We start from the raw sequence: 16147 nt of genomic DNA on the forward strand, positions 1-16147 counted from the left end.
TTAAATTTCTTTTAGATTTCAATTAAAATGAATTTAATTACATAGTCGGCTTAAGTTGTAACAAATAACGATCGAATATATCCGCGCGTTAATGTATTTTTCCAAAAAGATCGAAATAACGAGAGCATGCAAATTTCTTTTTACTTCAGTCTAGTTGGTAATAGTCGTGCAATAGAAGTAGAATTTTAAGTTGCTAATATTGATATGCCGATTGACGTTTGTAAGGTGCCCGAAATAGTTAAAAGAAAAGTAAAGAAAACGAGGGAGAAATATTTGTTTTAGGGAGAATGTCAGATTCAATGGTAGATGAAAGGTAATAACATAATATCGAATTCATTGAAAAGTAGGTAATATCGTAATATATTTGATCGTTACTTTTTTTAGGGTGACTGATGAAATCGAAGCCTTAAAAGCTATTTTATTAGACGACGAACTGACCATAAAAGAAAATGACAGGTAAGATTTAGTTCGTATTTACTTTTATTATGTAAAATGTTTATTTTTTGTATATGAAATATTCAATTCTTTTGACAAAAGAATCTAAGATTTATCCTTTCAATTGCAAGAGACAATTTCAATAACAGCATATAGGGTCTAATGATATTTCATTATATCATTTCATCATAAATGATTGTATTTATAGAGGAGAGCCAGAGTATATCGAAACTATATTATTCCCCTCGACTGGAGAAGATTCACAATCGCAATATGTCTGCGTTACCCTTGTCGTACAATTACCTTATGGGTATCCAGATATATCTCCCAATATTAGCTTAAGAAATCCAAGAGGATTGGATGAAGATACAGTAAGGTTAATGCAATCTGATGCTGAAGCTAAATGTAAAGATTTTATTGGACAGCCAGTAATGTTTGAGTTAATTGAGGTATAACGTAAATGTTTGATCGTAAACTCTTCTTATACTTTATAGGAATGATTGTGTTAATCGTCTAATTAATATTCTTATAATAATATCAGTTGATTAGGGAACATCTTACGAGAAGCAACTTACCTACAGATCAATGCGCCGTTTGCTTATATGGCTTTAGAGAAGGCGACGAATTTACAAAAACAGAATGCTATCATTACTTTCATTCTCATTGCTTAGCGGCACATGTTGCAGCAGCTGAACGTTATTATAGAGAAGAACAAGAGAAATTACCGCAATGGCAACAAGATACTACTAACAAATTTCAGGTATATCATTATTTCAGATTGTAACATTTCATCTATGGTTTCATATAATATTTCCTAAGGGGGTTGTGAACATTGATACCTTTCGTTTAGGCTATTTGTCCTGTTTGCCGGGAATCTATACATTGCGACGTGGAAAGTTTATGGTCGGCTCCACCTCCTATTGACGTGGAAGCAGCCACAGACTTTTCAGTTACTGCCGAATTAAAAGAGCTTCAAAAGCAAATGGCAGCATTATACTTGAGACAACAACAAAGGGGTGGTATCATTGATTTAGAAGCCGAAGGGGAAAAAATGTTGCTAAGAACTGAAGACGATACTGCTGTCTCCACTGAGAGATTTAATCCACCTAGTACTAGCTTAAACACATATGCTAATCAATCTATTCAATCTGTCACTCAAGTGGTAAATTAGTTCATTTTTACCATTATTCCTTAATGTCGAATTTCATTCTAGACATTAGATACTTGATGTCTTTTTTATAGCAATCTTCGAACAATACGCAAAACCAACCACGACAATTCCATCACAATCATCACGGACATAATAATCATGGACATAATAATCACGGACATCGTAACCGAGGTAGAGGACGTGCCCATTATCGACGTCAATTTGATAAAATGAGGCATACCGAAACTACTCCCAGATGACAATGGGCTCGAGATCATATATTAACTGCCTGGTCATTTACTTTGCTGAGCGTATTTAATACAGTTAGCATTATCATATTCATAAATGTAATATATCGTAATTATCTAACTTTAAATCATCTTCGTGTGATAAAATTATAGGTGTTATTGTTCAGCAATATTCCCATTGCACCGGCGTATAAGATGGGATGTGTTGAAAGTTCTAAGGACTGTCTACATAGACTGAAGCCATGGTGCTCTTTAAACTGCAAGTGTACAGATTTTTTCATTCAGTTTCTATATTTTTACATTCCTGCAATAATACCACCTGTGGAAATATTTTTCGTCGATAGAACCACGTTAAAGATATTTTAACGGTGCTTTCTAATTAGAAATTATCTTTAAAGTAGCAGATATATTAGTATCCTGCGCATATATCTTAATGTAGCATTTCAAAGTGGTTCTCAATTCGTAATCCAATATGTTCAATAATACTCGTGTAATATCTCTTATAAAATACATAAGTAAGAAACACATTCTGCATATTCTTATAGAATTTTCTTATTAGAAAAATACAAATGTCTCATCAATTATAAAATTATTTAACTTGTTATGTCAAAATCAACGTGCTTTTTTTAAGCTTTCTATAACTTTGTATTTAGATTATTATTTTTCTATGCAGGATAAAGGCATTGTCTATTGTAGATATTCCTTCAACATATATAAATTGAACAAAAATTGTTAATAGTTTTAATCTCTTCCACATGAATGTGATAATTACGAAAGGGTAATAGTAGGCTAAAAATGAAATCTTCAAGTAATATCTATTAAAATAATTGATTTACGATTAGAAAAGACATTATAATGATGTTCACTCTTCTATCAGTAATATTATCATTTTTCTTCACGAAATAATTTATTACATGACGATGATTGTTATATTTTTTATGTTAGTCTAAATATTACATTTCAGAAATACTGATAATTATCGAACTAATAATTGGCGATATCAAATTGGACATAATCTCTATTGATTATAAGTATAACGATTTCTTGCTCGATAGAAAGAAGAACTATTGAAGAAATATCCTTTTTGCCTAATATTTTGTCTAACATTTTGCCTAGCCTATGCGCCCGTTAAGTCTATACAATATTAACATATGAGTGAGTGATAGACACAATACCTAATTTAATTGTTTCATTTTAATTTTAACGAACGGAAGATAAGACAACAAATTTGAAGCTTTCATCTAATAACATAGTAATCTTTCTATCTATTTTATTATTGTCCCTATAATTTAATTATTTTTCTTCGCAGCGTTGAATTTGAAAAGCATTTTTTTTAACTAAGTAATTGCGTTAACGCATTCTTGTGTATTGGGCAGCATAATATTAACAAAAAATATCCAATACTTGGAAATATAATTCTATAGCAAAATTTGTTGAAAGATAGTCGAAATAAAATGTTGCTTGTGAGACAATGTTTCTCAAATCCTGGATTTGTGGCTTATGTAGCCGTTGTTCCTACGTATGTAATATAATGATACAGTATAATTATATTTGCCAACTATTTCAATTTGTAAGCACCAAAGACTGCCGAGTTTAGAAAAGAAAATCAATTGATTTGATATACAGGGTGTTGCAGATAAAATCAACGAATTTATCGATCGTGTTTGGAAGATTTTGATCAAATGTCTATATAAACATGGATTCAAATTATTTATCAGGAAATAAAGAATTTTAGAACCATGTCTATATAAACATTTTTTTTTTATCAAGTAATTTAAATTCTTCAATATAATTCTTCGGTTTAGAACTTTTCTTTTCTGGACCACTTTGAGATCTGTTTAAAATATGCAATTTTACTTTTCCTTTTTTAGTATATTTTATTTTCTACTACAATTATCTGTGATATTTTGTAAATGTGGATATTAGAACCCGAATTTTGGCATATAATCATTAGCTTTACTTTTATAGTTTCGTTAGAATTACTATTGGTAAATTCTATCTCTATACTTTTATTATTTAATGCAATTTAAGATTATTTAAATAAGTTACAGAATAATAAATTAAAATTTCTCATTAATGATATTATGCATTAAGCAATAAATAAGTAAACACTTTTAATAAATATTGAGTTAGAACTGCCAAAATCCGGATTCTTGTTACTATTTAGTTTTTATTGTAATAGTACGGTAAATATAAATATTTCATACGAAGGATTAGAAATTGAGAACTGATTGCATACACGATGTTTTATATGTGTGGCATTATATAGATTCATACTTAATGTTTAATTTTATTAATATTAATTTTATCATTTCAAATAATAAATTACCTAATATTAATATCTTTTAAACGATGTAAACTATTACTTGCATTCTCTTATATAACAGTTCGCACAATTTAATGATATTTCGTTGATGCGTTAGTGCTACTTTATATAAAAATGTGAACATCTGTGTTTAAACATATGCATTTAATTAAATACGTATAGTCGCAAGCATATAATATGCATTTCTAAATTGATAGTTGCATGAACATATCGGTAATTTTTCTAGTCGTGCAGCCAAAATAATTTCAATAAAATCTATGTAAAAATAGTATATATTAAAGTCAATACATATAAATATATATATATCTATATATATATATATATATATATAGAGAGAGAGAGAGAGAGAGAGAGTACAAAAGGAGACATTATATTCTTATTTTTTGCTTTTCTCATCTATTCAATTATAGGAATGAAATTATTTAATTTCACTCGAGTGGATATTTAATACTAATTAACACGTTTATGAATTATTTTTATTTTATCCAAAAGAGTTAGGTCGGCGTTAAATGTAAGCGTTAAATATAGTCGTGCCTATTCCTTAATTATGAAAACATTTCTAATCAAATTTATCGAGCGTACAATGCTAACTTATATAATCGATTTTATCTATATGCTAATGTAGTTAGAATAAAAATTGATCGAATAACAGAATTTACAAATGACATAAAAGCGAATAAGATAATTCTCCAAAAATAATTACGTTTATTCTCCTATGCTATATACCGTGCCATAAGTATTGCTACATTTGATAACATGATTAAGTTTAATTAGTTACACGCGTCTGAGCATATTTGTAGTAACGTCCAAATTTGTTAAAGTTATATTTTACAAACATTTCGATAATATTTGTATATATAACTATTGCATGTATATCTAGTAATTATGTATATGTATAGAACTTATAAAAAACGACGATAATATAAATATAAACGGTGTTTGTAGCATGCTTTTGGTTAACTTTGACGCAATAATTACTATACTTGAAAGTTCCATGATTTGAAATGACTGTATTTAATATAGCGACTTATGCGGAACTGTAACCCTGTATATCATTATATATATATTAGCTTCTTATAAATTTCTTTTTTATAAAGTTTTTAATTGTAGTCAAAATGATAGAAGATGCTATTTAAAGATTAAACTATAGTTTATAAGTAAATTATTGCAATATTATATGCATTCTATAATTAGAACATTTGTCTTTTAATTTGTTTCATAAATATGGAAATGGAATAAATTATTTCTTTTTCCATTCGCGTATTTATATAATATTGTATTACGATTATTATTATTTACACAATGTATAATGTTTTGTCTTAATAAAATGTCGCCGCAAATTGTATTCAAATGGATAAAAATATTAATATTCCCATAACAATTGATATTCAAAGAGACAAAACAAAACTTAGTTAGCTTTTTCTTAAACAAACAAAACATCTTCTTTCAATTCGACAAGTTTGGCCCCCAACAACATTTAAATTTATTACAAAATTATGAAGTAGAAAATTAACAAATTTGTAATTCGTTCAATTTAAGAGAAAATTATCAGTATGTCTGAAATAGAAACTATTGATGCTGCCGATGTTATTTGTGGTTTAAAAGCTGCAGTAAAAGCCTTAGAATGGTTAGTTTGTTATAACTTATACCGATATTATTTTCTACCGTATATAAATGTAATAATTATTTGTCTTAAGTTTTTTTTAAAAAGTATTGCCATATATTGATCATATAGCAAGCAGAAGATGCAATTATTAAAGCAAAAAGCAGAAGAACCGCCATTATACATGATGATACCTGTTGAAGAAGTAGTTTTCAAGAATAAAAGTGGAGGTCCTTACAAAAAAAGGCAAATTAAACGTACAGTTAGTAGTTTAAAAAGCGATTACAGAAAAACATCAGTTTATAGAAAGAAACCTGCAAGTATTTTCATTAATAACATCGACAATTGTCATTTATATTTAAATACAATGAAATCTATTTCAGAGACTAACAGATTTGAAGTTCCCGGAAATGCGTGGTGGAGTTTTATATTCAAAATGTATGTGCTTGCATAGAAATGGATTACAGGACGCGTGTCCACTAACTCAATGTCAAGGCCAACCACAATGTCTCGTAAAACCATGGCCAATTTGTCCACCTGGAAAATTCGTTAGATCTCGTTATCCAAGACAATATCCAGGACAGAATCCAACGATACTCGAATCTGATGTTAAGAAATATTAAACGTTTCATAAGAATACAAAGTATCCTAATAAATATAATTAGTATGAAAAAAAGTACAATGCATTATCTAGGCATCAAATTTCCAATGATGATATAATATTGTCATTATTGTTGCATTAAAGTTAATATGTATATATAACGAATCACGGTAATAAAAATACTTATCAAATTACTTAATCTAACAAGGATTATGAATATTGAATGTCTTATTAGAATTCGCGGGTTTGCTTTGAACGGTATCAGGTATGAATGAAGAGGGCACTGAGGTAACAATACTTACCTTAAAAATCTTTCTATATTATGACGCTTTGTTCAATTTGTATTCCCTGTCAACGTAGAAAAAAGGTGGTTTTTTTTCCACAACTTGATTAATTCATATTTTGAAACATAGACTCAGTGTTTTCATTTCTTTTTTGTCAAAGAGTGAACGTGTTTTATTTTGAACGAACTTACAAAAAATCATTCATTATTTTATTCTATTTTATTTTATTTTATTTTATTTTATTTTATTATTTAATATCTAATTTTTATTTTTCATTCCTTTTACATACATATGTTTTTCTTTATTTTCAGGATATATAAATAGACACTACTTAAATAACATATGGACATTATCGTCGTTGGTTATTAAACGTGATAAGGCATGAGATATCTTGCGCGGTTTATGATTTGATAACAGGATAATCATTCCTTATGTTTTCGCGTACATTGTATTATATTTGGTCAAAGTAATTAAATACATGAGTGTAATTACTTAGAAATATCAGGTATTTATTATATATATAATAGTTGTTGGATAGTAATAATAAATATGTTTTTCTCTTTTTATATTTTTTAATGAAGAATAATCTTTCTCGCAGCATGGTTAATTTAAAATATTGAAAAGAAACAGGATTATAAATTTATTCAACAAATTGGAACGAGTTTGACGCATACATATGATATTATGTATCTTTCAATTATTTATGGGGTAACATAAAAGTGACAAGGAAAGATAACCAATTCAGTATTCAGTAGAATAAAAGGTGGGTATATTAAATCTCTAACAAATGAATAATTATTTTAATTATTTCGAATATAGTGTTACTTTTTTTAGTTTGTAACAGATTCTAAGAAATGTCCAGACCAAGTATTAAATATCAAATTGTTAAGAAAGATGATACTTCGTATTACTTGTCATCACAAAGTACACAAGATTACCCAAATGTACCTAAAAAGGAGCCTTGCATAGGAGCCTTACAAACAACTGTAATCATTTCTATTTATTTCGTTTTATCTGTAGGCCTAACTTTTTATCAGAAATGGTTATTCAAGTCATACGTAAGTAATGTTATTTTTTTTAAACGATCATGTTGCTTAAAACCATGATGAATATTTGAAGAGGAGCAAGAAAATAATGATTACTTACTTTTCTTTTTCACATTTCTTTGAATGACAATAACTTTAGGGATTTAATTTTCCTCTGGGAGCAGTAATATGTCATTTGGTTGTCAAATTTCTACTGTCCGCGTTAATACGTTGCATTAGATTATGCTGTAAAGGACCGCAATATCATGTAAAACTTACTTGGCAAAATATAATATGTTCCCTAGCACCACCAGGCATAGCTAGCGGATTTGACGTTGCGCTATCAAATTGGTCGATCGCATTAATTACCATATCTTTGTGAGTATAAATAAATTTTTAATGAACTTTTAAGATCTAAAAAATGTATTCTTCTATTAAATGTACAAAATTTTAGATATACTATGACAAAATCCAGTACCATAGTTTTTATACTCGGATTTTCTCTTATATTTAAACTTGAGAAAAAGGTAAGAAATTATTAATCGTTATAATGTGTTAGTAAACGAATAAGAATATTAAAAGAAAATTAATATATTTGACTAACACATAAATGTAGAGTAAGACAAATGATTAGAGCATTTGTTTCAGTCGTGGTCTTTAATTGCTATAGTAGCAACAATATCAGGAGGCTTATTTATGTTTACTTATAAATCTACTCAGTTCCACGTACTCGGTTTTACGTTATGCCTTTTGGCATCGTTTTCAAGCGGCCTCAGATGGACCATGGCTCAAGTCATAATGCAAAGATCTAAATTGGGTCTAAGAAATCCAATTGATATGATGTACTATATGCAACCGTGGATGTTGGTACCTGTAATACCTATTACATTATGGTTTGAGGGTAATGAAAAAAACATATTCTCACGGTTTTTTACGAGCTACATATATTTCTTTACTAATGTTAATAATATTGTACTAATATATTAGAATTTTGACTTTGCTAAATAGGACGCAAACGTTTCATTATGCATTTCATTTCAGGTCCAGAAATGTACAGTAATCTTAAGAACATTAATTGGAACGATTCTGAACCAATTATTTTAACTGTAGCTGCAGTCAATTCTGGAGCTATTTTAGCATTTGCTATGGAAGTAACAGAGTTTTTACTTGTCACGTATACTTCTAGTCTAACACTTTCTGTTACCGGAATATTTAAAGTATGTTTGAAATTTTTAATTTAACTTTTAACCGCCCCATGATTTTTTCTTCCATCTTTTTGATTATTTATTGACATATTTTACATTGCAGGAGATATGCATATTGATATTAGCTTTCGAATTGAAAGGTGATCATATAAGCGGCCTAAATTTCATAGGTTTATTATTGTGCCTCGGCGGAATTATACTTCACGTTATTCAAAAAGTATTATTGAATAGAAGTAAAGTGATTGAAAGTTTAGAGCTAAGTGATAGTTCATTAACGAGTAACAGCTCTAAAAAGGAAGACGGGATCGATGCAAATTTACCTTTATTAACGCAAAAATCTAGTTCCTTAATTAATTTATTAACTACAGATTTTACTTCAGACGAAGAAGATGATATTAAAACGAAAGAAAATTCTTCTCAAGTATTAAATAATATTTTACAACGCAGAGAATGAATGTGAATAAACACGAATCAGATTTAATTTTTCTCTTCCGTGGATTTGAGTAATTAAAGATTAACATAACAAATTTCAATAACGCAAGAAAAACTTGACTCGATGGATATTACGTATCATTATTAAAAAATTACAAATAATATAAAAAAAGAGAAAAACAAAAGCTTCAAAAAAGCCAAATACGATAATACAATTTTCAATCATTTCTGCTTTTCATCCAAATTAATATTGCACTAATAAAAATTGCACTAAAACATTCCGTCAAATTATTTATTTATAGATAGCGCAAAAAAATGTTAAGAAGTTTATTATTTCACAGTATATAGTAGAATATAATTAATCTGTGAAAAGATTGATATTTATATCATGAGAAACGAATCGCTGTCAAAGCATAAAATGTAAATTATCAATAAATGACTATTTATAAATATAAAAAGATTTATTCAACTAATTTATGTGTTTTTTATTCAAATAGTAAGTGGTGGAATGTTAATGATACGATAATTGGTATAAAGCATCGTATCTATTTTGACATAATCGTAAACTCTAATCATTTCCTATATTATATATTTTCATAATACAAGGTACGTATGCATTCGATAAATTTTAAGTATACATCTAGAAAAATATGTCTCTATATCGATTAAAAATAAATATTAATATTATTATGTTGCAATAATACGCATTCGCATTAACATTAAGATATCTTCAATTTCATTTACATATTTTTATGAGTTATTTTTTTTCTTTCAGTATTGTACAATAAATTGAACATTCAATAATGCTCAAATTCTGATACAGTCTGCTCAAGAGAGTGAAATTAATTGTCAGTTTCAGAACAATCTTGTTGGTTTGATATTAGGTGAAATTAAATTGGTGGCTTCTGGGGCGCTGCAATTGAAATAATAAATAATATAATATCAAAGTGACAGGAGAGGGAGAGAGAGTTAAATCGTTAAAAGATTCAAAATCAGTAAGTTAGAAGTATTAATATTACTAACCATCCGGTAACATTTTCTGCAGCATCACAGGCATCAATAAGCTCATTAAATGCATTTCCTTCTCCACAGTTTAACAAACGTGGATGTCCATTAACACATATATAATAATGCTGACAATCGTGAGCACTACGATAAAATCTTATTTCACCGTTCAAAAATGAATTTTCTTTAACTTCGGGACATCGAAAGCCGAGGAAAGCTATAAGAATGAATCAAGGAATAATCAAACACATTGATCTCACCAGCGAAATATCGAAATAATATACTGTAAATTTTCACCGACCTTCGGCATCGCAATCTGGCACTTGATCAGGCCAATCGCATCGATATGATTCTGGATTAAAAGCCAATCCTTCGGGACAATCGAAAATGTATCCCCTACCATCGGCACAATTCATAAATTGTCCACAATTTGTGTGATCACCAACTTTGAAGTATCCATATTGATGTGGACAATCCTCGGTCGGTTGTGCGGGCTCTGTTATAACATTTTATTTTATATATAATATATCTTCAATTTTATTTCTCCATTTAATTAAATAATATTATATCAATGCGAATTAATAATTATAATATTGTAATATCATTTTCAGGTATATATATATAATAATAATAATGCTCACGTCTGTTTGGTCTACTTTCGCAATCAACGTCAATGGGATATCCACAAGGATAATTGAATCGTGCATCAGGATTGAAAACTAAACCTTCCGGGCAAAGTTTCTCTTCTGCAACACCGTCGATACATTCTATGTATGCGTCGCATTGAGAATTAACCGGGAAACGTCCGTTCTTTTCTGGACAGGATCCTTGTGAGACTTGTCTAGTCGATAGTGGTACCAAATGATTCGATTGTTGAGTTTTTGAATATGTTCGATACTGATTAACGCCTGCATAACAACAAACAAATAAACTAAAAACACGAAAGAAAGGGAAATTATATTTCCGAAATTTCTCGACATTTCAAAATGAAGAATCGGAAATATAGAATCGATTGGTCGTATTTTAACGAAGCAACATATTATATCGTACATTTGATGTATCATACGTTGCAGGTAAGATGAGGCTGTCTATCGCACAATTTATTACAAATCTGATACCGATCTTCTTCGGGTATTATATTATAACGTATTATATTCAGGTGTGTATACGTTTTTTCACGCACGACCGACCTTCATACGTTCAAAGAATTTCGATAGTTCGCATTACGCTTGACCTCCGCGAGAAGCCTGCATTCATTAGCATTACATGCATATCCTTTACGCAATATCTCGCCTTACTCTTGCTTTTTCAAAGATATTATGAAATGTCAAAGGCGAGATTTTATCCGGTGAAATCTTCAGGCTTCGTCGCGTAGTAAAAATTGTTTCGTCGGGTTAAGACATTTTCATCACATTATCCGCATCAAATTTGTTTTTACATAATAAATTAACACATTTCTTTATTTTTTTTTTTTAATAATTATTTAATCAATCCTACCCCGAGAGATTAATAAGTTTTATCAAATCTAACTTTACTTACATTTTATATATTCGTCTAATTATAAGAAATAAATTAAATTAAAATATAATTGGGGTACGAGAAGGTATAAAAAAAAAAGAAAAGAAGAAAAAATAATGACGAAGTCATTGAAATACCAGGCAATAGTTCATCCCCATTAGTTTTACGTTATATAGCAAAATCGTTTAGATCTTCCGATAGATCCTCCATGATTTATCGCGCATGAATCTTTCACTTTCTCGAATACGTCGCAATAAAATGTACTCACATAGTGCGACGGCAAAAAAGCCGTAGGCGATGAGCAAATGGATGATCGGATACGTGGCGGCCATTGGAGCTTCTTCGAAACACGCGAACTTTCCTTAACGATTACCAAAGAACGACTATGAATTCTCTCGTCTTCATCTCGGCCTTTTATCATCTTTACCGGTCCTCGAAAGTAAACAGGAGAGAGAACGAGATTCCTTCTCTCGTTTTATTTTTCTTTCGTCGATACTATTTCATTCTACGCGTATTTTCGAACATTTTTATAATTTCCTGATTGCACAATAAGTCTATCCGATGGATTCGCTAAAACTATCGAAATATTTGCAAATATTATTATTTCTTATTTTCATATATTCGTATGTTTCTTTTTTTTTTTTTTACCACCGAACGTATGTTATACCTAATATACAAGGGAGACATATTAGGTATAATATAACAAATATATTCTTAATAACAAGTTTGTGAAATGAAATGAAATAAAGATATAATATGATAACGCGGGAGGAAAAAAAATAAGACGTATTAGGTAAAAATTAGGTAGGAGAAGAGTAGATTTATAGTACTGATTTAAAAAACACATATGATGTATTTCGTAAGATATGATAGAAACTACGCAATACTAAAATTTCCTTCAAACTTCGAGAACTTTTATATGCCTTGGAGTATTAAAAAGAGCCTTGACATTTGTTAACTTTCACGCGTTGTTCTGGAAGCATGCTCAAAAGCGAAATATCACACATTTAACTAATAATATTAGTTTACTTAGAAACTTAACTTGACGTTATTTTATCTCTAATTAGTCTAATTAAATTTAATTAATGATATACTCTTATTGTATCACTCGTACGATTCAATTTTTGTTTATTGCCAAAACAAAAAAGTTTAGGAATTTGTAATACGTAAGAATAGTCGATGAATGAATTTCCTGAATAATCGATTTTTATTTTTAATCCTTATCAATATTAAACAACGCAGTTATGTATGTGGATGCGCGCGTGCGCGTGTATTACATGGAAAATTCTCTTCATCCTTGCTCGTACGTATCTGTTTTGAAGATAAATCGGTTGTTCTCCCCCTCGATTGCCCCCCAAAAACATAATTATAACAATTCTACACCCTTCCTCCAATCTTATTCTGCCTTTTTTCTCTTTTTTTTCTTTTCATATCATATAATATTTTGTCATTATATTTTTTGGTTTTCTTTTTTGCTTCTCTTCTTTAACAAACAATACATTGGACAAACACATGGAAGTTTTGTTTCTAGCTTTTCTTTCCCTTTTTTTGATTAAAGAAAGACAATAATATAACAATCCTTCTTCTCTCTTTCTTTTTCTCTTTCTTTCTTACGATTTCTATAGCAACATTTATATAATAGATACAGTAACGAAATTGCTGACAATCAGTTTTTCTTTGTTTTCTTTTTTTTTTTTTTTCTTTTTCCTTTTTTCTTTTTATTGATTATTCTTAGAAATAAGATAATTCAAGTGGCATAGGAATATTTATGTATTATAATATCACAATGATTTGAAGAAAATAAATTAATTATGGATACATCATACATTGTTGTAAATATTCATTTCAATTAATTGTAAGAGAATCGATTATTTCAGTAAGTTCAAGTATCAACTGTAAAATAAAAAAATATTCCTTTGTCACACCGCGTGCACGATCACATTTCGTCCTATTTTCTTCCTTTAACGTTTAATTATAATTAATTTCTTCTTTTTCTTTTGTTATATAGTTTTGGAAGATAAGTTTTAAACAAATATACATACGTGTGTGAATGTGTTTATACGCGCTTGTGTAATGTGTGTGTATGGATGTGGGTGCGTGTATTTTATATTTTTATCCTCGTCAATTAAACACATATATCACGCGAAAAAAAAATTAAATTTTTATTTATTGCGAGTAAAAAGTAGAAGGAAAATAAATCAATTTCATTTATAGAGACGGTAGCAGAGTTTAGTCTTTTTTTGATTTATGCAAAAATATCGTAATTTAAAATTTGGAAAAGAAATAATATTAAATATAATATTTTCTCTTTACCTTTAATTATTTTAATCGATTATTGCATAGGCCTATTCTGTTTCTTATCTAACGATAAAGAAAATTTCATAAAAAAAAAAATCTAAAATTTTAACTAACATAAACAAATCTCAAATCGATCGTGTGTGTTGTAAGTATTGTTACATTTGATATGTCAACGGATATGCAGAAGCACGAGAGAGTATATATGTATATAATATATAATACGTGTAATATATTTCTTCGTGTATTCAGCCCCTTTTTTGTTTATTATAATAATAGATCATTAACAATTAACGTATCGTTATTATAGAAAACTTTATATTCAAATGATAACTTTTTTAATAGAGAACGTTGAAAATAAATAAATATTATTATATATAATTTAACAAATTCTATTTTGTGTGTATTTATGTGTGTGGGATATAAACTATTTAATAATAAATAAATAAATAATTATTTGATTTATCTTTAAAAAAAGAAACAATTAAAAGTTGATTATTACATTTCACAATTCAGCACGACACTTGTTTACGTGTACTTCGTTGTACTCTCTCATTAAAAGTTTCATTTACTCAATAAAACGTGGCAAACATAATTTCAGATTTTTGTTGAAAATCTTTCCTGTTAGGATACTTCATCCTAAACACAAATTGCTTTTTAATTAACAAACGTAGAGTTATATTAGCTTGCAATTAGTCGAGTTTTCAAAACACTTAACACGTAACCAGGCTTAAATAAGATATCAACAAAAATAGTTGCTATAATAATAAATCTACAATAAATATATCTACGCGATAAAAATTTGGATGAAAAATTATAACTTGCCAATATGCAATTACGTGACAAATGACATTATTGTATTATTACAAACGTTGATCGATTTTACTAGGATTATATATGCAATGTCTAATAATTTATTTCAATTGTTACATACTAAAAAGGGATTTTGAAAGAGATAAAGCAAAATATGGAATATATATACCGTATATCGAGAAGCAAATCGATTTTCTCGTCGAACCTGCCGACGATTATTTATATTATTCATTTTTAATCGAGCATTAGATCATTTTTATAAATGCTCTGGAAGTTAGATGATAATAACAATAATAACTATAATGCATCATTAGTAATAATAATAGGACGTATAATAATAATAATAATGATAGTAATAATAATAATAAAGACAATAATAACAATAATAATAATAATAATAAATTGCTGCTTTTCTTTCGCAAAAAAATAGCTAACATAATTAAGATTTTTCTTCCTTTATTCCGGTCATAAGAAGAGAATGCAGACATATTTCTTTTCTTTATCTTTTGTTCTTTTTTTCAATTAAAGACATAAGAATTGTAAAAATGCGAATATCCATGCTTGTGAAAGAAATACAGCAAAAAAAAAGATCGACTGAAAAGATAAGGTCGTGTCTCTGAAAACAAACTTATATAAATTATTAATGATTATATAAATTTTTTAATAATCATACAAAAAAATAATATATACTTATATTCGAGATCAATTTGAAATAAAGTAAAACGAATATTAACAATTGTGCGTCCTATATAGTATATTAAGTAAATATTCATTTATATTATTTACGAAACAGTTCAAACTGAAGATCCGAATAAAATCATTAAGAAAATAAACTAATATAAAATTCAATAAGAGAAAGACAATAAAAACTATAGAAAATGTTTATCTACAAATTGTTTTCTTAAAATTTGAATATGGAAGAAAATGTTATATATATATATATCATTAGAGAAATAATTTCTATTTTTGTGAGACTCGACCATTATTTCAATCTGGATTGCTATATCGAGAGGGGGAAGTTCGATTAATTTCGACTAATCGTGCGGAATACACCGACTGACAGAGAAGCACAATAATAATTCATAATTTTTAGCATATTTTAGCGAAAAATGATCGTCCTAAAACATCGACAAATATATATATATAATATATATATTTATACATATATACATATAATATACATATATGTATATATATGTATACATAT

At 28.3% G+C, this 16147-nt stretch overlaps 4 protein-coding genes across 8 annotated transcripts; 3 read left to right on the plus strand and 1 right to left on the minus strand.

Moving 5' to 3' along the window:
• Nucleotides 1–81: 81 nt before the first annotated feature.
• On the plus strand, nt 82–4172 carry LOC106790663 (E3 ubiquitin-protein ligase RNF25). Of its 2 annotated transcripts, XR_001382101.1 has the most exons (7): nt 82–313; nt 385–456; nt 644–884; nt 977–1195; nt 1286–1597; nt 1678–1908; nt 1987–4172. XR_001382101.1 is itself a non-coding variant. In XM_014755732.1 (6 exons), exons 1-6 carry the CDS (start codon nt 288–290, stop codon nt 1843–1845), a joined length of 1038 nt encoding a protein of 345 aa, XP_014611218.1. In that variant the 5' UTR covers nt 82–287; the 3' UTR covers nt 1846–4172. The 2 variants fall into 2 exon arrangements, 1 of the variants encoding a protein (XP_014611218.1); XM_014755732.1 differs by having other exon boundaries at nt 1678–4172.
• A 402-nt stretch (nt 4173–4574) lies between these two features.
• LOC106790683 lies at nt 4575–6550 on the plus strand. 2 transcript variants are annotated; one of them, XM_014755759.1, is made up of 2 exons: nt 4575–6078; nt 6146–6550. In XM_014755759.1, the coding sequence occupies exons 1-2, from the start codon at nt 5905–5907 to the stop codon at nt 6383–6385; spliced, it is 414 nt and encodes a 137-aa protein (XP_014611245.1). In that variant the 5' UTR covers nt 4575–5904; the 3' UTR covers nt 6386–6550. The 2 variants fall into 2 exon arrangements, with proteins under 2 accessions (XP_014611245.1, XP_014611246.1); XM_014755760.1 differs by having other exon boundaries at nt 4575–6024.
• A 74-nt stretch (nt 6551–6624) lies between these two features.
• Nucleotides 6625–9779, plus strand: LOC106790681 (solute carrier family 35 member C2). Of its 3 annotated transcripts, none has more exons than XM_014755755.1 (9): nt 6625–6730; nt 6959–7152; nt 7246–7410; nt 7482–7705; nt 7833–8050; nt 8127–8199; nt 8321–8573; nt 8714–8889; nt 8981–9779. In XM_014755755.1, the coding sequence occupies exons 4-9, from the start codon at nt 7502–7504 to the stop codon at nt 9329–9331; spliced, it is 1275 nt and encodes a 424-aa protein (XP_014611241.1). In that variant the 5' UTR covers nt 6625–6730; nt 6959–7152; nt 7246–7410; nt 7482–7501; the 3' UTR covers nt 9332–9779. The 3 variants fall into 3 exon arrangements, with proteins under 3 accessions (XP_014611241.1, XP_014611242.1, XP_014611240.1); XM_014755756.1 differs by having other exon boundaries at nt 7858–8050; XM_014755754.1 differs by having other exon boundaries at nt 7492–7705; nt 8981–9331.
• LOC106790682 (chondroitin proteoglycan 2-like) lies at nt 9537–15249 on the minus strand. Its single transcript, XM_014755758.1, has 5 exons — nt 12101–15249; nt 10956–11222; nt 10616–10810; nt 10333–10531; nt 9537–10222 (listed from the first exon to the last, which is right to left on the minus strand). Exons 1-5 carry the CDS (start codon nt 12162–12164, stop codon nt 10165–10167), a joined length of 783 nt encoding a protein of 260 aa, XP_014611244.1. The 5' UTR covers nt 12165–15249; the 3' UTR covers nt 9537–10164.
• Between the last annotated feature and the right edge of the window lie 898 nt (nt 15250–16147).

The sequence above is a fragment of the Polistes canadensis genome, unplaced genomic scaffold, assembly GCF_001313835.1.
Source record: "Polistes canadensis isolate GaletaPanama2010 unplaced genomic scaffold, ASM131383v1 scaffold_254, whole genome shotgun sequence".
NCBI classification, from domain to species: Eukaryota; Metazoa; Arthropoda; class Insecta; order Hymenoptera; family Vespidae; genus Polistes; species Polistes canadensis.

What these genes read in the sequence shown, in the direction of transcription:
- LOC106790681 (XM_014755755.1), top strand. Translation starts at nt 7,502, where the DNA reads ATGTCCAGACCAAGTATTAAATATCAAATTGTTAAGAAAGATGATACT. An exon ending in AATGGTTATTCAAGTCATAC is followed by an intron (nt 7,706 to 7,832) that starts GTAAGTAATGTT and finishes CAATAACTTTAG; the next exon opens with GGATTTAATTTTCCTCTGGG. An exon ending in TATTTAAACTTGAGAAAAAG is followed by an intron (nt 8,200 to 8,320) that starts GTAAGAAATTAT and finishes CATTTGTTTCAG; the next exon opens with TCGTGGTCTTTAATTGCTAT.
- LOC106790683 (XM_014755759.1), top strand. Translation starts at nt 5,905, where the DNA reads ATGCAATTATTAAAGCAAAAAGCAGAAGAACCGCCATTATACATGATG. An exon ending in CAGTTTATAGAAAGAAACCT is followed by an intron (nt 6,079 to 6,145) that starts GCAAGTATTTTC and finishes AATCTATTTCAG; the next exon opens with AGACTAACAGATTTGAAGTT.
- LOC106790682 (XM_014755758.1), bottom strand. Translation starts at nt 12,164, where the DNA reads ATGGCCGCCACGTATCCGATCATCCATTTGCTCATCGCCTACGGCTTT. An exon ending in CTTTTTTGCCGTCGCACTAT is followed by an intron (nt 11,223 to 12,100) that starts GTGAGTACATTT and finishes GTTGTTATGCAG; the next exon opens with GCGTTAATCAGTATCGAACA. An exon ending in GCCAGATTGCGATGCCGAAG is followed by an intron (nt 10,532 to 10,615) that starts GTCGGTGAAAAT and finishes TCATTCTTATAG; the next exon opens with CTTTCCTCGGCTTTCGATGT.
- LOC106790663 (XM_014755732.1), top strand. Translation starts at nt 288, where the DNA reads ATGTCAGATTCAATGGTAGATGAAAG. An exon ending in GATTCAATGGTAGATGAAAG is followed by an intron (nt 314 to 384) that starts GTAATAACATAA and finishes TACTTTTTTTAG; the next exon opens with GGTGACTGATGAAATCGAAG. An exon ending in ACCATAAAAGAAAATGACAG is followed by an intron (nt 457 to 643) that starts GTAAGATTTAGT and finishes TTGTATTTATAG; the next exon opens with AGGAGAGCCAGAGTATATCG.